The following is a 26,343-nucleotide window of genomic DNA, read 5'->3' as shown; positions in this document are numbered from 1 at the left end:
TTTTTGCATCCTACCCGTGGAGGCAGATCTGTTTTTCGCTGGGAGATCCAGATGCCGCTGCTGATGCTGTTGCTGATGTGGTACTGCAAGGTATGGAACTCTTCATTCCATCCTACTCTGTGCCTATCGGTGGCAGGTCCCAACCATGGTTTGACCGCTCCTGCAAAATGGCCTCTCGCCGAAAGCAGGAGTGCTATCAGGCTTAGTTCAATGCGGTGGTATCTAAGGATGTGAATTCCAGCGAACTTAAAAAACACTTCAGTCATGCCTCCAGGTCCTTCAAAAGAGTTATTGCTGACGCGAAGTCGAAGCACATTGGCAGAATTGGCGAGAGACTTGCACGCCTTCCCTCGGGAACTCGTGCGTTCTGGTCGCTCGCCAAGGCTGTCCAAGGAAACTTCTGCCAGCCAGCCATTCCGCCACTGCACAGGGATGATGACTCGCTGGCCCATGACGCGAAAGAGAAAGCTGATCTCCTGGGCTCCCTCTTCGCCTCCAACTCGACTGTGGATGACCAAGGTGCACCACCACCGCATATTCCGCGGTGCGATTCATATATGCCAGAGGTAAAAATCCGGCATAGTGCCGTGCTTAAGGCGCTTCTCACCTTGGACATTCACGAATCGAGCGGGCCCGATGGTATTCCCCCGATAGTGCTGCGGACATGTGCTCCGGAACTGGCGCCGGTCCTTACCCGTCTTTTCCGGCTCTCCTACTCATCAGGCGTAGTCCCGAAATTATGGAAGGCGGCTTTAGTGCACCCGATCCCTAAGAAAGGTGTACGCTCAGATCCGTCCAACTACCACCCCATTGCCATTACCTCCATTTTCTCCAAAGTAATGGAGTCGATCATCAACCGCCAGCTCTTGGGATACCTAGAGGGGCACCAGCTGATCAGCGACTGCCAGTACGGTTTCCGTCAGGGTCACTCAGCTGGTGATCTTCTTGCGTACCTCACCCATAAATGGGCGCAAGCGGTTGAGTCGAAGGGTGAGGCGTTGGCGGTGAGTTTGGACATAGCGAAGGCCTTTGATCGGGTGTGGCATAAAGCGCTTATAGCGAAACTGCCATCCTATGGGCTTCCCGAGAATTTGTGCAAATGGGTCACTAGCTTTTTGGCTGATCGGAGCATCAAGGTTATCAACGGTGCATGCTCCGACTTAAAACCCATAAACTCTGGTGTCCCGCGAGGCTGTGTGATATCCCCTACGCTGTTTCTTCTGCATATCAATGATATGCTCCAAATCAGCAATATTCATTGCTATGCGGATGACAGCACGGGGTATGCTTCCTACACCGGCCGTGCCAACATGTGCCGGGATAGCGTCGGCGAGAACCGGATCAAACTTGTGTCTGAAATCGAGACTATGCTTTGCAAAGTCTCGGAATGGGGCCGACAAAATTTAGTCCAATTCAACCCCAAGAAGACACAAGTTTGTGCGTTCACCTTTAAAAAGTCTCCCTTTGTCGTATCCCCTTGATTCGAGATCACTCCTCTAACTGCCACAGCCTGTATTGGCATACTTGGCGTTGATATATCGAGCGACGTTCAGTTCCGTGGTCACTTGGAAGAGAAGGCCAAACTGGCCTCTAAAAAGCTTGGTGTACTCAGTACTGTTCTCACCTCTGGGCGGGTGCTCCCCAGTACTAGCTTCTTCCATTTGACCGCATACAACGAAGAGCGGCTCGAATCATCGACGATCAAGTCATCTCCGATCGGCTTGATTCTCTAGCATTGCGTAGAGATGTGGGTTCTCTCTGCATCTTCTACCGCATTTATCACGGGGAGTGCTCAGAGGAGCTGTTCGGGTTGATTCCAGCGGCCGAATTCCACCATCGGACATTACGTGCAAAGTACCATCCGCATCACGTAGACGTCTGGCATTCCACAACCCAGCGTTTTCTTCGAAATTTCTTGCCTCGCACAGCCACTTTGTGGAATCAACTACCGGCAGCGGTCTTCCCGAACAGATACGACTACAAGAAAAAAGCATACTCCCACCTTAAAGGCCGGCAACGCATTTCTTGACACACCTGTTGTTGCGGATGTCCATGGGCGGTTGCCTCACCTCTCCCCATCCCGTGAGCCTCTTGCCCGTTTGCCCCCTCTCATATAAAAAAAAAATTCTTCGAACGTACATGATAAATAAGTATGTATGTATGTGAAGTATAGTTACCTCGAATGGCAGCACATACATGTTGTTGTCTGAACGACGGCCGAATCTGAGCCTCATTGACGGAGCTCTGACATCCCGCTCTTGTTCCTACAGAAACAATATGAATCGTTAAACATCGCTTAAGTGTCTTGTGGCGGTGTCGTTGCGCGTTACCTTCCCTAAAGTATCGTTGAGGGAAGTGATGGCTGGCTTATGCGTCAAGTCATCGAGATCAGATTGAGAAACCCTCTTTAAGCTATATTTTCACTAAAGAGTTAATTATTTTATAAATTGTTCACAAAATATCTTTATTTATTTACAGTATGTGTAATAATGCATCCAGTGTACTCAATAAATGAGTTTTTTTATAATTTACAATTGTTTTTTCACTTGAATCCTTTGAGTATTTTGATGCATTACTTTGCATAGTTTTTTTTTATGGAATAGGAGGACAAACGAGCGTACGGGTCACCTGGTGTTAAGTGATCACCACCGCCCACATTCTCTTGCAACACCAAAGGAATCACAAGAGCGTTGCCGGCCTTTGAGGAAGGTGTACGCGCTTTTATTGAAGGTACCCATGTCGTATCGTCCCGGAAACACCGCACAAGGAAGCTCATTCCACAGCTTTGTAGTACGTGGAAGAAAGCTCCTTGAAAACCGCACTTTGGAGGACCGCCACACATCCAGATGGTGGGGATGATATCCTAATTTGTGCGATGGTGGAATTCGGCGGCAGGAATCAGGTTGAACAGCTCTTCGGAACACTCCCCGTGATAAATGCGGTAGAAGACATACAATCAAGCGACGTCTCTACGCAACGCCAAGTGATGCAGCCGTTCACAGAGCACTAGGTCCCCGACAATTCGAGCTGCTCTGCGTTGCACGCGGTCAAATGGATCGAGCTGATACTGGGGTGCGCCAGACCAGAGATGACAGCAATACTCCATGTGTGGCCGGACCTGCGCTTTGTAGAGCGCTAGAATATGGGCCGGCTTGAAGTATTGCCGTGCTCTATTGATGACGCCCAGCTTCTTCGAAGCCAATTTGGCTTTGCCCTCCAGATGGCCACGGAATTGGCAATCGTTCGAGATTTCTAGACCCAGTATTCCCATACTAGGCGAGGCTTTAAGGGAAGTGTTATCGAAGAGCGGCGACAAATGGGGTTTTTTAGTGGTAAACGCGCAAACTTGAGTCTTCTGGGGGTTCAATTGGACAAGGTTCAATTTATCCCATTCCGCGACCTTCTCGAGAGAGGACTCTATAGAAGACACATGTTTCTCCCGGCACTGGTCGACGTTTTCCCGAGAGAGACCTGCATGGCCCGTGTATATGGCATCACCAGTGCTATCGTCTACATAGCAATGTATGTTGGAGGTGTCCAACATTGATATGCAGAAGAAACAGCGTGGGAGATAGCACACAGCCTTAGGGCACTCCAGCGTTCACAGGCTTGGGATTCGAGCAAAAACTATCGACAACGACTTGTATGCTGCGCCTAGTGAGGAAGCTGGAGGTCCACTTGCATAAGCTCTCGGGAAGCCCAAATGATGGAAGTTTTGAGAGGAGCGCCTTGTGCCATACACGATCAAAGGCCTTCGCTATATCCAGGCTAGCAGCAAGGCCTTCCCCCTTCCTTTCAATAGCCGCCGCCCATCTATGTGTTAGGTATACCAGAAGATCACCTGCCGACCGACCATGGCGAAAGCCGTATTGTCGGTCGTTGATCAACTTTGCATAGATTGTATTATAATTATTTGTAAAATAATGAATCTGTAAAAAAATATACAAAAGAGTGACAATAAGTTCCTTGCCAATTTTTCTGTTTAAAGCTGACCTTTCCGAAAAGGTAAAGTATAAATATAATATAACTTGGACATTTATAAGTGTGATTTTTGAAATAATTTTGTTATGTTGTAGATAGCAGATGAATTGCATGTATCTTATTAAAAGAAGGGGACATTCATGTTTTAGTTTAACAATACATGTTTGAAAGCAAGTAGAATAACTAGTTGTATCTTCAAGATGTATAAATAAATAATAAACAAAGAAACAAAACTAAACCCACCCGCAATCCCTAAATATAAATTGCTTGTAACTCAATCCCCATAATGGCAATAATACGATAGATTCGTGTTTTATGTGTTGCCCCTAACTAAAACTGGCCGATTAGTCATAAAATAGTTGTTACAACGAATAGTTTCTTGTGAGGGTGAATAAGTTCATTTCACACTTTAACACCGGCTCTACGATTTTATTGCTTTCCGCAATCTATAAAACAGAACGAACTTGTGTGATAGATGAAATAAACCACAGAACTATTACATTCAATATGTGACACTAAAGTTGAATATAGCTCAACTAATACAGACATCAATAATATGTTTTACGAATAGACATAAAGAATAGTAAGTTTTAGTTGGATTTTACATATCCGACACTCGTGCATATATATATTTCATTATTTTACATCTTATATTCCAATCCTTACGATAATAATATCCTTACTAGTAGGTACATCATTCTTAATGGAAAATAATTTACGTCTTCATGTGTATAATAATTAATAATATCTACAATTTGATTAAATGTAAAATGTAATCTTTGAATCCATCCGCTTATATAAAAAGTTTGTATGTGTACATAAGTAAGGCACGCACGCAACAAGTGATACATTGATTCTTTGGCGAAACAAAACAACAATCCTTACAATAATATTTCTCGTGCTTATTTACGTTTGTAGAAAAGAACAATATTGTGATAAGGAAGGTACTATTATATACAACCAATGAAAATATTATTATACCGAATAATTCCCGGATAGATAAATAATGTTCATTCATGTTATAATTTAATGATGTTTCAATAAATTATTTTTATACAATTAGAAAGGAATGATTTATTTAATTTTAGGACATATTGAAATTTATTTAATTCCCGTGCATTGGTTGTGCTTCATATGTTACAAGAGGCTTGATATACAAGAGTTGATCAACGTCAGGGTGCCGGTGTCCGCGCCCATCGTGTAAAGTCCCTCTGATAATTTTTCCTGACCACGCCAAAAGAACTCTTCAAAATGTTCACTAATATAATGAATGGAGCTTCTGCGTCATATACTGTATATAATACAGTGTAATATTTTTCAAATATAAAAACAGAAACTAAACATAGTAGAGCTAACGTTGTTTGGCAGAATTTAGCAATTAAAATATCGCAAGGCGAAAACTTTTCTCATAATTTTATCTGTGTATTTATCGTGGCACAGTGCTAGTAATATAATATTCCTTACGTATGGACTGCCTAGTGCAGATATAGCACGTTGCGACCACAGTATAAAAATGTCCAGTACTGTACTCAAGTTCAACATTAAATCTAAACTAAAAGCGTCTCCGATGCAATGTTTCGAACTATAAAGGAAGAACCTCATAAAATGAATCTGAAGCTTGTCTATTGTTGTCGTTAAATAACCTAAGTCGTAAATATACCTATATTTAAAACAGGGGCAAAGAGTTTCTTGTGACTTCTAATTAAAGCTCAACTTTACAAAAGTGGTGGTAAAATCTTTGTCATTCATAAGTGTCATTTAATCTAAGTGTATAAAATATTTTTTTATCTTTCTTTGTTAACAGTAATACAATTACCTCTTGTGGAAAGATATGGGGCACAGCGCGTTCATCCGACCGACGTCCGAAGCGAAGACGAACCGGGGTGCGAACGTCGCGCAGAGTCAGGAGCTCGTCTAACTCGTCCAGCTTATAATATACAATCATAATTTAATAATGGTTAAATTCTGAAAAATGGTCAGTGTGTTCGCGATAAACAAAAAAAAATACTACACGGATTTTCATGCCGATTTCATCAATGAATAGCATGGTTCTCGAGGAAGGTTTTAGTATATACTTTGTTAAGTTTTTGTTAACATCTTTGTATTCATTAACAGTATTTGTTGGGGGTGTCAGAAAAATTTTGTCTTAACCCTTTGAAATATAACAAAATAATGTATGGTGGAATGTGTATCATAATATACAGGTCTATAGATAATTTCGCAAGAGCATTTGTCTATCTTTTATGGATAACATACTGTATCCATTTTAATACTTTAAAAAGTTGGCAATTATAAAGCGGTAATGTGAGCTGTTTACACAAATACGATATTAATACGAATACTTACATCATTTTTATCTATTGACGGAACAGCGTCTGTCGGGTCATCTAGTAATAAATATTCAATAATAGGCCGGGATCGCTCTTGTGATTTATCTCGTGTTACAAGATAATGTGGGCGGCGGTGATCACTAAACATGAGGTGACCCGTACGCTCGTTTGTCCTCCTTTTCCATAAAAAAAAATAGTATTAAGATACTATAATGATAAAGTAAGCTGCAACAAGAGAGAAAAGGACATCTTCTTTCAAGACAGCAACGGTCTTATATTTGTTCTGGTGTTGGAACAGGGCACGGTGAGGATGAACTATCGGCATTTGTTATACATTTTAAATAATTATGAATATTTCACACTATATAGTAAAGGATATATATGATCCCCAAGCGATAAGGTTGTAGTCTATTGTTTGTCACCGCAAATACACGATGTGATTACTTATACTACTCTCGTACAGAAATAATAGATCTCTGTGGAACTAATGAATCTAACCACAGAAAATACTATTTTTCTCAATTCTATAATGTATATACTTACACAATGTTTAGGTAAACATACATGACAACCCCATTTCCCTCCAATAAATCTGTATTTAATAAGCATTTCTGGGCAGAGTTGTAAGTAAGACTGCACAATTGTTACACCAGAACAAAGCCTGCTGGTAGTCTGTTGAACCGATGACATCAAAATTGACTTTCATAAGTGTACAAATTGTACCTTAAATTATAATTTCAATTTTCATTAGATACCTTTTTCATTTGTGTCACAGTCTACGCTCTACATGTAATAAGGTCTGTTACTTAATACTTATAAATAATAGATAATTCTTTGATAGGTCAGTAGGTAGGATTGAAGATAGATTGTAATCAATTACTTTAAGGACTCGTTATAGTGAATATAATAAAAAAAATATAATAAAGTATAATATAAGTTAGGCTTATTTCTTATCTAGTCTGATATTGAAAATATTATATTATCTAGACTGCTGGTACGTTTTCTATATTTGTATTGTTAATAATTACTTATTGTACATGCGAAAATATTTTAATAATTGTTATTTGAAAATTGCATCATCGCTCAAAGGAGAATGGGACTTTTGGGCCTGAAGGTTAACAAGTTGAAATATACTTTAAAAAAAAAGGGTATATTTTTCTGATGTAAAATACAAAAAACTAGCTCATTTTGCAATCTACAAACCGAAAAAACATTTAAATAAAGAAAATCGATTAAAATGACGTAATCGAATGAATATTTAATCGATTAAAATAACATTCAGTTAAGTCATTCAAATAAGATCCAGTTGTTTTATTTCAATAATATTAGTAAGGTGCATAGTTTATGTTCGAATTACTATTATGAATAAAATATATTATTTTCTCAGGAAAAAAACAGAACTGAGCAATTATTTTATCATCAATAAGTCAATCAATAAATCGATTTACAGAAAAAAATCGATACTAGTGAAATCCTTGTTCCTCAACGCTAACTTCACTTTGACAATGACAGTCTGACAGATCATATCGTTTCTTCGTCATTGTCACTTCGTTTCTTATTGTATTCGTTGAGTTAACTACCTACCTACCCAATTGAATTCCAAGGAAAGTAATTGTCTCTAGCAGTATGTTTTACAGTTCATGTTTGCTAATGAGTAAGTATATATTATTCTTCTTCTTATCTGAGCAAATAAAACTATCTTTTAATTTAGGTATACTTTATTATCTAATTTCCAATTATTGTCTTATATCATTATGCAAAAAAATGTCGTTAGGTTTACGAAGATAGGTAGGTATTTTTTATCTAAACCAAAAAACAAGGTTGGTACCCATCTAATATAAGTAGGTATGTGATAAATCCTTAGCAGCTAGGCATTTAATAAACCTAGAATAGATGAGCTGTCAACATATAGTTTAAGACATAAACTCATTTTTATATCTTCGATTACTCAGCTCCTAGATTGACAAATGTTGCTAAATTTTCAATTATGAATTATTTAAATGTTATCTTTTAAATGGTGCTACTTTCATCTTGTTATCACTTGGGCCCAGGAATGTATGGAAGCGTTTCAATCTCCTTTGCTAAAACTTTAATTTTCAGCTCCAAAAGCTTTATATTTGGGCCAAATACAAAACAATATATTCCAGTGCTGCAGCCCACAGCTGAGTGGATAAGATGATCCGGATATGCAACGTCAGACTAATATAAAATTATCAAGATCACTGGTCTGTAAACTATTAGTAAAATTGTTTTGCTGGCATAGAAGTTAGCAAACTGGAAAAAAATTGTTTAAGCTTGATGCTGTGGTGCGTTAATGTTTGCGTAAAAAGTGGAAAACAAATAGGACAAAAGACTAACTCGCGTATTGAAGAAATGATAGAAACTTTAAATGAAACGTTATAATGTAGACAAATAATAACTAAACTTAATGATATTATGTGACGTGGAAAAACACATTTGCTATCAATATTTTGTAGGCGCTAAGCATGTGTTGCATTAACAAATATTTTTTAAGGAATATTTCTATAAAATCCTAGCATAATATGTTTTGATTATACACTTACCATATACTAGCTATTATTGTTTAGACAAACGTGAAAAAACGTGAACAAAGCGTGAAATAGACAAGATCATCTCTAACTCATATACAGCAAGCTAGAAAACGTAAGCGAATCTATTGATATCTTACTAACGCACACACTTAGACAAACTTGGTCGAGCATTGTTAAACTGGATTTTTACAGATTTAAAAAATCACGACTGTTTATAATTTAAGTTAATAACTACTTGACACCTTCTAGATTCTTCTTGATACTTAAAAATGTTCCTGACATGCGGACAACAAAGTAATACGGCAGGGATTTCCTTTTCTCTATCTTAACAATAAAACAATAATATTATCTACAGATCTCAGAAATGTTATACACTTAGAAAAGAAGCTATTTAATAATAATTACCTTATAAATCCTTTGCAACACAATCCGATCATTTTTCACGTAGTAAAGTGCTTTAAGCCATCATCGTGTATATATGAGCTAAACAAATTGAGACAATGAAGCAACTCACCGGAGTCTGCGGGGCCATGTCGGGGTCGGACCTGCGACCGAAGCGCAGGCGACGTGACGGCGAGCGTACCGACTTGCGCGCCAGGGCGTGTCCGCCGAGCGCGTCGTGTTGCGCGAGGAGTGCGTACAGGCCGCCGAGCGCGTCCCACTCGTTACGTCGGTCGGAGGCCGCCGCTGTGTGAACCACAGGGGGAGGGGGTTAATTCTTGATTTAGTTAAAAAAAGCAAAATTAATCATTCTGCCTGGAAACGCCTGGAATTCTGGATACACAAAAAGGGTGTACTTGCTTGATTACATTTTTAACAGAATTTATTTCAAGGAGGTGTTGCTTAGCTGTTCCATGTTACGTTAACAAAAATGAAATGATCTTATTTACATAATTATGGCAATTCTTTAGTAAAAGCTCTGAAAATATCTACAGATACTAAGATAACAACAAAAAAAAAATAAGGTTAATATAATTAATTAACATGTAAATAAATATATAACTCAATATAATTCATGATAAAATGATGTTTTATTTGAATGTTAAATCGTTTTTTTTTTACTTTCAGTTGAATATGTTCACAAGATTTGCAATAATATAATATTAGTGTGTGTATCAAACCTCGAATAGTTTGATAACTTATAACTACTTATGTTTTGGTTGATGTCGAGCGCTGTGGTGAACTGTGGCAACAATGTGCACTGGTCTAACTAAACTTTAACTATATTGACATATTATTTAGTTGTATAATATCTATTAGAAACTTTTACTATAATTGAGGATTGACTGGCATTCGTCACATTTACTCAAAAATTGTTGCAATGTGGTCTTTACTTCCATGCTATTTGAATGAACGATAACAATTTCGTTTATTTAATTCGTAAGGTAGTTTGTTTTTGGTAAGCTTATGCCACCTTTACAAATCCGTTTCGTTTAATTTGTTTCAAAAATAGTTACGTGAAAAATATTATCTTGAGAATTTGGCTGTAGTTTATAGCCATACAAGCATCATTGCCCAAACACAAAAAAGCGAGGTAAGAGACATATCGTTGGGAATACATGTTTGTGATAATTAAAAAAAAATGTAAAAATGAACCTTTGTTAAATTCAATTCAATTTCACCATTAAAAAATTTGCAAAATTTGTAATCGAAATCTTATTGCCACTGAAGTCAAAGGAAAAATACAATTGTACCACCATTTTTTAATCGTTCGCACAATGACAGATCGAGAGAAGGTACAATTAAAGAGTACATTTTTATTGTTTATTAGATCGACGTTGCAGAGAATATAGCTATGAAAATATCTATGAAATACACTCCAGCATCGTGAACAGTGAACTGTTTTAGTAAAATAATTTAAAAGACAGTCAAAACCTGACGGATATTCTAAAAAGACAAACATGTTACAGGCACAAAAGTGGAAAGTATGTAAATGAAATGAATGAATGGGAAGAAAATATATATTTTTTGTGTATGTACATGTATCGAAAATGCATATATATATCAATAATAATATAAAACTCACATCGAAAACGAAAAGCCAACTCGAAAAACGCATTGCCACTCAAACCCCAGCATAATAAATTATTTATGTAACTATATATAAGATTGATTGCTTGTTTAAATATAACATAAAAATAACAAAATGTTACTGAAAGAAGAAAGTCAGAAGAAACTATTATCAAACACTCTCTTGATAAGGTCGTAATATGGTTTAATGTTATTATCACTTTTTTATCATAAAAACTTTTATTTATTTATTTGGAAATCGTCTAATCACGACGTCAAAAACAAGACTTTTTGTTAAGGTTGTTTATCGTCTGGCCATTACTTGTTTGATAAAATTAAATAGCAGAGGCATGTCTACAGACGACCTTAATGTACAACATGAAATTATATTATATTTAGTAGTAATGAAGCTAATACGTAAATAACATAATTATAAATAAATGATTATGTAGCTGAGTAGGTAACATTAAAAGTTGAGACAAATGACAATATAATGATCAACTCTTTCATCAGTAATGTTACATAATTTAAATTAATATAAATATATCTCTAATGGAAAATCCTCATCCCAATCCAGAACAACAAAATGAAGTGATTATTTAACTTAGCCAATAAATAATATTAACTCGACAGGTGTCCAAACTTCTTGATGAGTTTTCATCGACTTTCAGTAACTTTGAGATTTAGTCAATAGCTGGATACAGTTAAATATTTAACGATGAAGGATTAGTTTCAGTGGATTAAGTAAGTATCGTAGGAACTCATGAAATGACGTTTACTAACGATTGTGTTAATAGGTAGGTGCTAGTATTTATTATATATTGAACCAATAGGAAGATTTGGGCAGTCTGACGTTTTCTAGCATTGCAATACTATTATTTTAATATTATACCTAAAACATTGAAGTACTATAAATAACTACACTCCCAATCGCCTATTAATACATTAAATTATACAGAAAACATTAAAACATTCATTCTAATTAACACCTTATTTCGTCTCGTTTATATTCAAATCAGTATTAGATCGAAGCTCGGACGCGAACAAGAGGCTAAAACATTTTGTTTTATCAATTAAAATGTAATTATTTAGCAAAATGATTAAAAACGTCAAGTTAGTTACACAACTTTGTTTATTTAAAGGGGCACTCACCTAAAATACGACACGCCATCCATTTTAAGTTTGGATATGCTGTTATTTGGAAAGTTTTTAACTGATCACTTTTTTATTGCGTGGCGTTGTATTCAAAGCGCGGTCAAAGCTCAACTGAATGAAAACTCTCCCTAATGGACGTGTAGTTTTGCTTCAGACAATTTTTGAGCGTGTTTGTGTCTAGTTGTTTATTACATGTTAGCTGATTTTCCAAGTATGTTTGTCACGCTAGTATAAAATAGATAAACTTCTATAAGTAGACTTATGAATGACGCTTCTTTACATTAATTATGCAATTGTTCAAATTTTGATTTGAAAAATCAATTCTCGTAGTAGATTAGATTATTAGACAGAGAGATTTTATTAAGACAGAGTAATACTGTTCAATATAATCAATAACTGAGTAATATAATCCTTAATCATTTTCAAACTTGATAATTGTTTCAAATCAATTATAAGCCAACGTAATACCTAAGATGCTTCATGTCTGTACACTCAGTCACTAAACCAGAGCCAGTTTTAATTAAATTAAGATATTATATAATTTCAAACATTAATCTGTAGCACTTTAAGGCCTTTGTAGAAGTATTGTTTAATTTTGGTTTAGTATTATTCTCAAGCAAATTATGAATTTTCGCTTTTTAACCGACTTCAGAAAGGAGGAGGTTATCAATTTGATCGGTATTTTTTTTATGTACGTACACCGATTACTCTCAGATTTATGATCCGATTTACGTAATTCTTCTTTTGCTCGATGCGAAATAGATGCCATTTGATCCCATAAAATTGTTTTACATAGTTTGGCCCAATAGTTTTCACTTTATGAACATTTATATCTATATCTACCTGGATGACATAATTGTTTTCTGTGTACGGCTTTTTTGGGAGTTTTCATCAGTCTAGAACCAAGCGGACAGACACGCGTGGACTGACAACCTAAATAATTACAGTAAGCTGTTTATAATATTAAGTTTTAATTTGTTTAGGGCTTGGCACTGATTTAAAACCTATCAAGAGGCAGCTGTCTACGCGCTGGAACAGTTGACTTGCACGACGTGAATGATTGCCCCAGGGGGCGGGGAAAGGGGGACTCGGATCGTAGTATGTAAGAGATTTCGACAAATCAAATGTCATTCATTTTCATTCATTAATATTCGCTTAATATTATAATTTATATCGCACGAACTGTAATATACGCATTTAAATCAGTAATTGTTTAATTGAAAAATCCAATAATTCAGTAAAAGGAATAAACCACACAGGAGCACATACTATAAATAATAGTATTTCATTTATATTAAAGGTAAAGGTTTGCATAAGAGGTGTATTAAATTAAATTTTTAGTTATTTGATACTTTTCAATTTTTGAAGTCGGTTTTTTTAAACGTAGTTTATTCTTTATTTGTAATTATTGGGCGATTTTTGATAACTCAAAAAATTTAAATGATGCTGAGGTGACAAAATCGCGAATGGAAATGACGGTGTTAAAAGAACTTGACCTATGTATGTTTTGTACACTACATTAATATTACATAATTAGATCACAGATGTACTGAATAGCGTGACAGTTTGTCATGCTCGCTTAAATGCCATTGCTTGTGGCGGCGTCGTGTGGCGGGATCGTTTTCTTTAATTTGGTAATTTTCCCGCATGATATATTAACATTGTATAATGATAGATCTTAGGTTAGAAGCACCAAGAAAAATAAAATATATAACTTGATGTGAGATCCTGTGGGATATAGGATTGGTGAGGGATAGGCTGACGAGAGGAGCACTGGACAGAGAAGAGTGAGGACAAAAAGACATTATTAAATCTATATTTGGAAAAGCAATTACTAGAATCTGAGTATTTGAAATAGCTATTATCTGTCCTAAATCAAATGAAAAGCTTTCAAAAGCAATAAATGTAATTTACTTAATAGCTCCATACTAAAGTTATAGTTTGTTTAGACAATACAAGGTATAATTGAACAGTTGCCCTACAGCGAAAACATACTCCTATCCAGTATTTAAGCTTTTAAGATATTTTCTTTCCAGACCAAATCGTAGCAGCAGATTTCTTGAAAATTCACACAAAAAATGACACAAAATGTATTCGATTACATCTTAGCTTATTTTATCTAATGTCGCTCACACTGTGTTTGTGTAAACATAATTTTTACGTAAACTATAATTTGTTCAGCTTTTCTGTTTCGTACTTTATCGAAATAAAGTTTTGTTAAATACATTAAGACAAACAGCGGTTTGAAAGAGTTTAAGTAACTCTTAATTATATTATTATTGTAGTAATTAATGCACAGAGCGTGGTTAAAAAAGGGCGGTTAATAAAAACATTCGACGGAAATGAAAAAAAAATTACTGGTTTTTTCTATTATTTTTATTTCAGATTAGAGTTACAACTTGAGATTTGAACAAAGCATACAAGATTTTATGACGAGATGTCACTCGAACGGTTAGCTCAGTTGGTTAGAGCACTGGCACGGAACGCCAGATATCGTGGGTTCAAGTCCGCATCGTTCATAAAATTTTGTTTTTCAAATTTTATTTGTGTATATTCTTAGTATAAGCCTTTTGTGCAGAGTTTGATGTAAGCTGGACATTTCATTGTGAAATTTATGGTTCATTTTCCACATACGTGGTAGCACATTAGTAACGCATTGAAAATGACCTAAGGCGTACCGATATGATATGAAAATTTTATTTGCAGGAAACATTGTACATAAGATGTTAACATAATATTATAGATAATTCAATGTTTCGTCAATTAACATGCAAAATATGTTACAAAATTGTCGAAACACTACTGTTATACTGAAAAATCAGATTAATGCTATCAATAATATTTATAAAATTTAAATTTAAATCTATGCTAATATTATAAAGCTGCAGTGTTTGTTTGTTTGTTTGAACGCGCTAATCTCTGGTACTACTGGTCCGATTTGAATGATTCTTTCAGTGTTGGGTAGTCCATTTATCGAGGAAGGCTATAGGCTATGTTTTTCTTTTCAAAATTAGGGATCCGTAGTAAAATTGCTATTTTGTAACACAAGGTGTAAAATCGAAAACCTATTTTTGCGTGCGCTGCAAAAACTATTGACAATAGAACAAAATGATGTACAGGCTATAATATAGGCAATATTTTATTACTTATAAAACTATCGCGTGAATTATACTTTATATGGCAAAACAACGTTTGCCGGGTCAGCTAGTATATATATATGAGACGTAAATAATTTAATAATTCATTTAGTACCTATGTATAGTATTAAATATCATAAAAGTGTATTAATTTACATATATTATTATCAAATAGACTAATTCACTTTGTATTGAAAAATTAATTTAAACTATAGAAGCACTTATTTATTACCACTGAGACGAGACTTAGAAATGTGTGCATGTCTTCTTTTAAAACTTAAATTGAAAGGTAAATCTTTCAATTCATTGGGCAATTTATTATATATTTTCATAGACATGCTGTAACAATTTTTACTAAAAGATGCAGTTCTACAGAAGGGAATTATGAGTCTTTTTGCATAACTTGTGTTTAAAACCTTCTGGCTTTTTTTGTATAGAAATCATACATATGTTTTTGTACAAATAGGCTTATCTCATAAATGTTTAGGCATGGCAGCGATAGAATTTTCAATTTATTAAATAGCGGTCGACAAGAATCTAGGGGGCCGGCTCTACAAACCGCCCTGATATTCAATATGACTGTGATCACATCGCCTTGCACCCGTCAATCTTAAATTAACTTAACCTGGAATATCTTGTTCACGATGTAGCTGGCTTAGGCTCAGCCGGAACTGGACTAACCGTCAGGTGAACATAGTTCTATGTATAAAACATAGTGCCAAGAATATTTTTCTATTGCTTTTTTTTCTTTTCAGTGCATAGCCGTTTAGCTTAGCTTACAATGGGAGTTTCATAAATATATTTTTTAACGAATACCATATAAATTGGTAAAAAGTAACTTTAATATTATAAACATTCTGGCCTCACTCTAGTGTTAGCTGTGTCGTGAGTCTCTCTTCCAATACATAAATACATAATAAAAATAATAGGAGTTCGCGTGTGTATTTGTGTGTGTATATGTGTTTAGTAAGAAAAGAAAATTGATAACGATGATATAATAATAATGGAAATGATTAATTTTAGTACATTTTATATACATATTTCATCTGTGAGTGTATTGAACAAGTCACAGATGAATATTTAAATTAAGTTTTCTTGGAAGTCTGATTGACGAGAGGAGCGAGACGGTGATCACCTGATGTAAGTTCCGATCAGGATAAACATCCTGTCATTAAGCGATCAAAACTCTCGACACTCTGAGCGGCATCGCACTTGTGTTTTTCTGCTTCACGATGAGACCATTTCTAAAGTTCTTTTTCTTTTAAAAATGCCCAACTCGCCAATGAAGCTATATTGTACCTTTGTAGTTCTAAGTGATCAATAAATTGACCTCTCACCGCACCCCTTAGTTGGCGTCCCATTTAATTCCATAGTTAATGGGATACGTGACGATAACACGCACTTTAGATTTACGACACATCTAATGTTCTGTTTACGTCTGATATTATGACAATCTTGTCAAGCCGTGACATACTTATATTGACAAATCAAATACTTATATCTATTTACACCAAAATTTAAGGAAGATTCGGGACTCGAACCCGCCTCTGAGCCTCTGGAAGTTTAGAATTGAAAGAGATACTTCTCAAGTAAATATCCGAATATGCAGTTATTGCGTTCAACCCCGAGGGTTGAACAAACATACCAAGATTAACCGATTGTTGGCTTAATTTGTAAGAGCGCTAGGACGTACCCGAGAGGTGCGGGTTCAAATCCCGCATCGTCCATTAATTTTGGTTCAAATCAAATTTGTAAATGATAAGATTCTTGTGCCAGTTAATTCTTATTGTCCATTAATTGTTTTTATTAGCCCAAACTAATAATATATTCTTATCTCGAAACAGATTTAAATATATCGTTGTAGATTAAATTTATGTTTCGGAGAATGAAAGAGAATGGAATGGATGGAGAAATTAATATTTTTTGTGTTTGTTTAGAATTTATATAGGGAAAACATATAGTCGAAATGAGAACCTTACTTGAACATGAGAGCTTGTATGAGAGGGAGAAGTACATGGAGAATTGTCATTAGCCAACATTGTGTTAAAAGCTGGTCTGTTACCCGTGCGGTGTGTCTAACACTGATAATAATCAGGCGCCTCTCGCTCGAATTCTTCGCGAGTACAATAAGTTAAACGATACCAATTCAGAACTTGATATATTCGGTAGTGGGCTGGTCAGGTTTTTAAGAAAGTGTTGTTAAACACTTAGCTCGTACTCAATCGCATTTGTCAAATAAGTAGTTTTTCTTTTGTTTCGTCTTCATTATTTTAATAAGTTAAAGTTATAATTTGTACTTTCATTTTTTATTTTTTTGTTTTTATTATAGTTTAGATAGTATAAGTCTATTTTTCAGAAGTATTTAGGGAGTATTTTTTGTAATTTTTATGTTCACCATAATTGTCGTATACTTTAGAACTACTAATTGTAACATTAGATTAAGAAAATTGTATTGTATATGATGTGGTGTGCTTTAATAAATAAATAAATAATAATAACCATTTTAATAGTAATATAACATGTATTTATTATTGTATTATTAAAATATTAACAAATAATTTAACCGACCATTGAATTCAATTGTATATACTATTATTTAAAATAGGATTTAAAATCACTTATTGAATGTCAATATCTAGCAACTATTCGAAAACACAATAATATGTGTCAGACTCGAAAATAATGAGAATATAAGAATTTAGGCGTGCTTTTTTGAATAAAATGTACTAATTAAATAGCCAGGGGGCAGTCGCTCGCTATCGGCGGTAGTTATATTATTATCAATAATAATATATCTTTATATATATAATTCTTGTGTGCGTGTGTATGTCACTGAACACCTCCTAGACGGCTGGACTGATTTGGATGAAATTTTTTGTGTGAGTTCAAGGGGATACGAGGATGGTTTAGATTCACAATTGAACTACCTCCTAAACGGCTGGACCGATTTTGATGATATTTTTGTGTGTTCCAGTGAATTTGAGATTGGTGTGTGTCTTCAGGTGGATTCGAGAATGATTTAGATTCACAATTAAACTACCTCCTAAACGGCTGGACCGATTTTGATGATTTTTTTGTTTGTTTCAGTGAATTTGAGATTAGTTTAGATTCTCAATTCCGTCCATATAATATAATTCTCTACGTCCATATAAATAAGAACTCCTCTTAACGGCTGGACAGATTTTGCAAATTTAAGACGTGTGTACAGGACAACGTCTGTTGGGTCCACTAGTTTATATATAAGTCTCTCTAAGTTACCTCCGCATTGGTAAGAATTCTACTCCATGATAAACGTTCAAATAAGTGATTTAACTAAAAAAACATTGTATGTATAATTTATTTATTAAAGTTAACTATTAATTTTTAACAATGCCATTCAACAAAGCTTATTTGTTCAAAATTAATGCGCTTTGAAAACTAAATGAATTACTGTGCAGGTGCTGTGTTTGACAGGGATTTAGATGAAACACTGCATTTCTAGAGAACTAATTTAGCATATAATATGTCAGAACTGTACAGTGGCGTGAAGTGAGATTCATTTAAATGGTATTTGATTGAGGAGGCCCGGCCAAAAACATTTCAAATATGAGTTAAATTTACTGTCGAAAAAAAAAACTAATAATAAAGATTAAAATATGAATGTATAACCATTAAATGTTACAATTTTTGCGCGGGTGACCCATTGGCCCAAGTAACTATCTAGCTTGTGTTTAAATGTTTTTTATACGTCCACAAAAATCGTCACCTTTTTGCTCTTAATAGTGATTTTCATGTGTGTAAATGTATACACTTTTATAATAAAGTCCCAGCCACTGTTCAGGCATTATCTATAAATAAATTTAAATGTTTTATTAAAAATTGCCTCTGTAGAAAAACTATTACTCCACAGCTGAATATTTAAGTGATCGGACAGCCTGGGACTAGATTATGATTATTTTATAGCAATATCAATGACAATACAATATTGTATATTTTTATTAAAAAGAGCGCAAAAAAAGTATGCTGTGACAGTTCCTTGCGCCGCTTCTTCTCTCTCAGAGCGCCATTTGTATCGGAAGCGGTAGTAGTATCTAGTATATTAGAAAGGACATCAAAAAGAATTATAAAGGAATCAATTTTGAGAAAATAAATGCCTTTTGCCTTTTAATTATAACAAATATGACAATAAATAAAATAAGAAAAGTCTTCTAATGTTAATCTATAATATTTAATTGAAATTAAAATGATATCCATATATACTACTTAGTCATAAATATTTTTTTTTTATATAATCTTAAAAACAAGATAGATTCTTATTTATTACCCAAGATATATTTAGGTAAACAATTAAAAATAGCATTTAAATTATTATTAATCAACAAATTAACTATGTAATTTAAATAAAACACTTTTTCAATGATTAAAACACGTATAAAGGTTTTCACATTAGATTTTTGCGTAAAAGTAACTTTTTTCATATTCATTCCATAGCAGGTTTTCCGGGAGAGTGTTAAATGTGCAACACTCTTTAAACAAAGAAGTTAAATTTGTTTTAATATATTAGGTTTATATACAATCACTTACAATAATAGACATAAATATAAAAGTAGAACTAAGAACTAGGAACTAAATGTAGTGATTACATATAAATAAACGCATCATGCACAGAAATAATTAATTTTAAGTTAACTGTAATTGTGATCAATAATTAAAAGAGTCGAATTTATATGAATCTTTTGTTAAATTAAATTAAAATACTAACACGCCTATAAATTAATAATTAAATTTACTTTATTGACGCTCAATGCTTAAGTTAAGTAACTTACTGTCGTACTGGCCCAGGGACTGTGCTGATGAGATGGGGATGGCACAGAAGGCAGCCAGCCCACAAAGAGCTATCATCAACAATTTGCCGGACATGTCTGAAACAAACAGAACAATATTTAAACCAATTATAAAACAATAAATATACATTCTCTCGGAGAGGATCAGACCACAGACCACCATCACCCAATATTAGTGTAAATAATCTTTAATCATTTGTAAATGCAAGCGTCTACGTAAATTATTTAATGTGGGGATTGGCTCTTGAAAAAAGTTGTCAGTTTCCTCCTAGTTGAGCTGGGGCTGCTAAAACTTTTATGTACTAAACTTTGTTCATTGCATTTATTTGTTTATTTTTATTAGTAAGCATAATATCATCCAAAGGAGTGTTATTATGAAAACGGATGATATAATGTTTTACTGAATTTCATAACAACACTCGTTTGGATGATGGAGGCTATTAGGACATTGGGTGTCTTAATGTTGGCAATAAGCTAACTGTTTTAGAATATTTAATAGAGGATTTAAAGCATGGGTGTAGATAAAACTACGTGACTCAATAAGTGACACTGTCAACATAGATATTATTGTTATCGCTTTTTCAAATAGTCCACAGAAACACAACGTCCCGAAATAATTAAAAAAGCGACAAGAATCAAGGATTTCCTACAGGTCACATCAACGAGGTAGCGTTCTTTTATTCCCGTCATAACAGACGCCTTAGACCAACTAAATACTTAGGCATGTCAAGTTTATTGGTGTAAATCCATTTAAAGAAATAATAGCAAATACCTAAACAAGATTTTACTAGTAAGTACATGTAGTAAGTAAATATTATATAGGATTGAATCGTAGCAACAAAAACGAGTGTGCCTTACAATACGTGTGAAGTAATACTTGATGAAGATAATATTATCGTTGTATGGCTTGATTACTTTTTTGCATGAACTATAATATTCATTCATAAAATTGTTCAAGAATAATAAGAACGAAATGAAATGACGAAGTAATCGAGAAATCACCGTTCGCGTAACGCTAGGAAACTCGCAAAGCGTCTATTGACTGAGTTATATAATATATATATTTCATGCACTGGCTATGAGAGGAAGAGGAAGATGAAGAACAAAGAAAATGTGTGCGCGATCTGCTCTCTCTAGCTCCTTCAGTGTGATACAGACAATAGGCCTAAACTCTGTCTTAGATATACGAAACGTGACTGGCTGTGAGAGAAAGAAAATGTGTGCTCCCACCTCTTTCTCTTGCACCTACAGTAATATACGAAACGTAACTCTGTCTATTTCTATTTTCACTAACTTACCTCTCAACTTCCGTTCGCCTCGCCCGATCACACTTTTTGTAACACTCTCGTAACGCATTCAGTATCTCCCCCAAAGTCAAGTGTGCATAAAGATTTTTTACTTTAAAAATAACAAATTTGTTGTTGCCGAATAAACTTATTTCGAACAAAACACCATACTAGTTGGCAAGGCGAGGTATCGCTGCTAAAGGGAGGGAAGTTAATGGGAAACGCAATGTGGCCTGTAGCTGGCGCCTCAGGCTTTTATGAGGTCAAGAGCGATTTCATTAAAACATGAGATGTTACACTTTTTAATATTAAATAAATGAGTTCTATTGAATATAATTATTTTCATTTTTTTTTTAAGCATTATGCCTACTACTCGGATAAGTCAACTAGTAAGACTTTTGTTTGGCGATAATTTTACAACAAGATCCCAGAAAATGTTTGAGACAAAGGTATTACGAAAGTGAAAATAATTGTTTAAAAGACGTTTTTGTGGTAATAACGGTTACTACAACATAAATGACTTCCTTAATGATACCACAGATAGGGAATGGTCTGAGGCATTAATTTTCGAATGAGTGTGAGAATGTAGTTTATGTTTCTTCTCTCTTAGAGCGCCATTTGTTTCCGAAGCGATGGTAGTGTTAGAACTGACACCATAAGGAATTTTAAAGGAATCAATTTTGAGAAAATAAATGCCTTTTATGTCAATAGAAACAGATTAAAAAATAACATTTTCACTTCTCATGCTCTGAAATTGCTTATTTTTGCACGATATAGGCTGCACAAAATCGATTTTTGTGCACAAGTGCACACAAGTATCGACTCATAATTGTGTCTATATCAAGACAAATAAAATGAGGCATACAGCCAAACACAATAAAAAGTTCAGAAATTGAATTTGTAATTTATTTGCATTTTATAATATTTACTTTAATTTATTTGCCTCATGTGTTTTTTAAGACATAAAATATATTAAAATTTTAATGAAAATACAGAAGGCTATTTAATTAAATAAAAAATTATAAATATTACAAAATTAATTTAATAGTAGGCTGTATAGGTCTGGAGCCCAAGCCTAATATCAATGTCGTTAGATTAAAAACAAAAGCGGCGGGACACAGGTTTTGTTTTTTCGTGTGTTTATTAATTTCTTCAAATTTGCTAAAATTGTTAAAAATGTCCATGTTATACTACTGTTTTATTTCCTCACATAGTTTATAACTCGTCAACAAAACCATTTTATCCTCGACATTGCTAAAAGTCTCGGATAAAAAATGGTTCGTATTGTGCACTCGTTGTAAAATCTACTATTCCGTTGACCACTCAATCTGTCACTCTTTATTCAAATATTCATTCATAGCTTAACATCATAACTAGCTTTAAATAAGTTTCCTTTTATATGGTGCAAGCTCATACAGATAAAATATAGTTCCACTGAGAGAATATAAATTGTTTGTTAAAATTGAAGTACTTATGTTTTAATTGTACTACGCTCAATAGAGCTATAACAAAACCATGTTAAACAAGAAAACTCACCAGACACAAGATAGGCAATAATATCGCAAGAACATATTATTGTGTTAATAATATAATCTTGCTATAATAAATAATAAACAATCACATATTTAAACGAAACCAGTAATATTGTTGCTGGTGTGTTTTATATAAAGAGAGAAAGAAATATATTTACTGAATAATTAATAATAGAAACAAATTATGTTTGTTCAGGGTTCCAAGCCGCAAAAGGAAACAACGGAACCGTTATAGGATCACTTTGTTGTCATGTCCGTAAGTCTGTCTGTCAAGAGCCTTTATCTCGAGAACGGATAGTAGTATCGAGTTGAAATTAAAACGTCGTTCAATCCGCAAAAACGTATATTTCGACACTCTTGAGAGTGGGAAATAATATTTATAGGGTATTATTCGGTGACCTAGAAATATGATATTTGGCAAGTAGCACAGTCTTACACCACAAGTATTGGGAAACGTCTGAAAACTGTACATTTGTATTTTGTAATTAAAGCAGGGTATTTAAGCAAGGAACCGCGATCAAAATTTTAAATGAAAGGCTTTATTGGCACAAGCTTAAACAGATTTTTAAGTATATTTACGATGATTTCGATGAATATGACGAAGAATAAAAAGACAAAGTGTAAAAACAAATATTTCAAAGTTTTCCGTCAATATTTTAAAACAAATATTTGGAAGAAATATACTTATTTAAAAAATATTCCTAAAAAATACATTAAATAAAACATTGAATAAAATGTTGTTTAAAAATATTAAAAAAAAATGCTTTATTTCTTTATAAAATTTTAAATATAATGTGTCATAAAACCTTGATCAGGGGTGTGGGGTTCAAACCTACCTTCCCTCTCGGAAACCAGAGCGTAAATCTGGCTCCTTAGACCACGCGGCCAACCTGACGTGAAAGAAGTAGTTGAAATTAATGACACAACTTCATCCTAGCTACAATTGACTTATAAAGCGACATGCGATAGTGATGAATGAGTGATAAAATTTGTGGCGATGTAATAAAAGTTTTACTTTAAGAATTATTTTCCCTTATTTATAAGTACCTATGTAATTATAGGTACCCATAATTTATACAATAAGGACCCCATTCCCGGGCGAGTAAAACTTGCACGCGTTCGGTATTTTTTTCATAAATATTACAAGGATTTTATGTTAGTACAGGCATATTTTCATACGGAAATGGATGATGTGTGATTTAAAATCATTTACAATTTATTGTTAAAGTTAAAAAAACATTATATGTTCAAAACAACAGAAACATTTAGTTATTTTATTTTGACGATCTTTACGATATTCTGTAAATAAATTAAAATTAATTGTCACGTAAGTTGACGACGTATATAGTACGTCAAATATTTTTTAAAAATGTATGGTCGTCGTTTTAATGTAACAGAGGCTAAACAATCCGTTTTTATAATGTTTAACTGTCAGTTTGCACAAGCAAACTGAAAAACCAACAGACATAAATACCATTCAACGTTAACTGTTAGTTGCAATACAATGATTGCTAGTTTATCGAAATTAATATTATAAAGAGGAGATAATATAATATTATGAATCCCATATAAAATAATATTTTTTATAAGTTGGAATTTATTTTAAAATAATTTAATTATTCTTCAAAATAAAAAATTTAAACAACATAATGAATAATGAACAAAACAATATTTTATGCGAGGGTAAAATAAATACTTTTCCGCTGAAAATATGTAGTCAAAGCGCTTTACTATCGTGTAAAGTATATATTGTTTAAAAAAGTGACAATCCAACAAGTGGATGACATGGTATCCGACAAAACAGCAACGGTACAGCCCTGGCGTGTTGTAGACGTGACACAATCGTGACGACATTAATCACGTTTATCACGCATCTTGTCAGGGTTGTCACGCCCGTGCTACTCACGCATACAATATGCTGTCATTGCAAATATCACTTTAGGGACGTGATTTAAAATAGAAATACTTATGTATCCCTCAATCAGATCTATTTTTTCTTTCAAACAATTTTATAGCTCTTTTAGAGTAATATTGGATTAATATTTCTATACAAATTTTATTTTGACACTGCGACGCGACACACATAATATTAAGACATATAAAACACGATCCATCTATAAGCTTAAGGAAAATGAATAAGGTTCGCGTCACAGATCAAAAGTAATTTATTCAGTCAACCAACTGAGATGAGCGGGCGCTGGTACTCAACGCTCATTGGTCAGATTTAATCACAACACTTATTTATATAGGATCTATTTTCTCTGATACGGTATCTAAAAGCGTTTGCCTTTTATTAGGCATCCTATGGGTTATAAAGTTTTTCTTTAGGCGATGTTCACATATTTAGAATAACAGGGAACGAAAGCTAACAGCCTCTCTTCTCTTTCTCCTCTCCTCTCTTCTCGTTTGTGTATCTGGAAGAACCCTCGTTCGTTAGCCGTATAGTATAACATAACTATTGCAGTGGTTGATGCGTTGCAGTACGCTCAGTAATTAATAGTCTTTGTATTCACAAACAGTAAGAAAATAACCTTAATGTCAGGCTGCTCACGAGACATTTCACCTGCATTATATCCGTTGATGGATTTATGGTGTCTCAGTGAAGGAAAACCGAAAACAGGGAGACCATTTCGTAGTTGGCACTGTGACATTGAATTGGCAAGAGAATTATAGTGGTATAGAACAACATGGACTCGTGGGGAGTGGAGAGGTAAAGGAGGCATAATGAGAACCGAGACAATCAACCGATGTCTTAATTAAAATAGATAAATATAAAACTAATTTTCGATTTAATTACTTTAACAGACAAATTATTAAGGAAAAAAAAGTAAACAAAAATGTTACTCATCCAAGAATTCATATAACATTTAGTGTTTACGGAAAAACTCAAATTGACAGCAAATATCTGCAGAGAAGCTATTTGTGTCAGACCATAATTGCTGATGCACACAAAGCTTTTGCTTTATCGGTAGCAATTTTGTAGAATTAACCATAGAATGTATCAAACGGAAATTAATTAATTCTACCTTATTACAAATGTTGAGGTTAAAGAGCAGGAAATACCAGCTTATGGCATGTTTTGTCAGACTATTTTATCTGAAACTTAGCATCTTGTTTCAAGAGAGCATTCACCATCAGGTGAATATCCTACTCATATAATCTTAACAAAAGGATCATATACTTAGTCTGACCATAAATACTTTTACAATTAAAAATAAACAAAATATTACATTTGAATTTGGAATCTGTCATTTTTATATGATTGTTCATTGAGTTTTCTTATTTTGGCGCCAATACATATATTTTGCGATATTAAAATGGAGTTCGGTGATATAGAGAAAGATTCAAATGCAATTTTAAAAACTCTCCATACGCTTGCTATCAGTAAAATGTTTGTGTACCGTGCTATTAATAAGTACAATGCGACCTCTTCTGTTTGTGACAGAAAAAGATCTAACCGTTCACGTAGTGTTTGCACGAAAACGGTGGTCAAAGCAGTAAGGGAAAGAATTCGAAGAAATCCTGTCCGAAAGCAAA

General features: G+C 34.1%; 1 protein-coding gene across 1 annotated transcript in view; it reads right to left on the bottom strand.

The window, feature by feature from the left end:
• LOC126967297 (short neuropeptide F) overlaps positions 1-26,343 on the bottom strand; it is a 67,241-nt gene that overhangs the window by 1,723 nt on the left and 39,175 nt on the right. The window contains exons 2-5 of the mRNA XM_050811768.1: positions 19,971-20,066; positions 9,378-9,550; positions 5,798-5,908; positions 2,178-2,264 (exon numbers count right to left, since the gene is read on the bottom strand). Of these exons, the coding sequence (XP_050667725.1) occupies positions 2,178-2,264; positions 5,798-5,908; positions 9,378-9,550; positions 19,971-20,064 (465 nt within the window). The 5' untranslated portion in view covers positions 20,065-20,066. The remainder of the gene's footprint in view (positions 1-2,177; positions 2,265-5,797; positions 5,909-9,377; positions 9,551-19,970; positions 20,067-26,343) is intronic.

The sequence above is a fragment of the Leptidea sinapis genome, chromosome 12 (assembly GCF_905404315.1).
Source record: "Leptidea sinapis chromosome 12, ilLepSina1.1, whole genome shotgun sequence".
Classification (NCBI taxonomy): Eukaryota; Metazoa; Arthropoda; class Insecta; order Lepidoptera; family Pieridae; genus Leptidea; species Leptidea sinapis.
The sequence above is the reverse complement of the archived record's forward strand: the minus strand, read 5'-3'. Positions and strand labels throughout refer to the sequence as shown.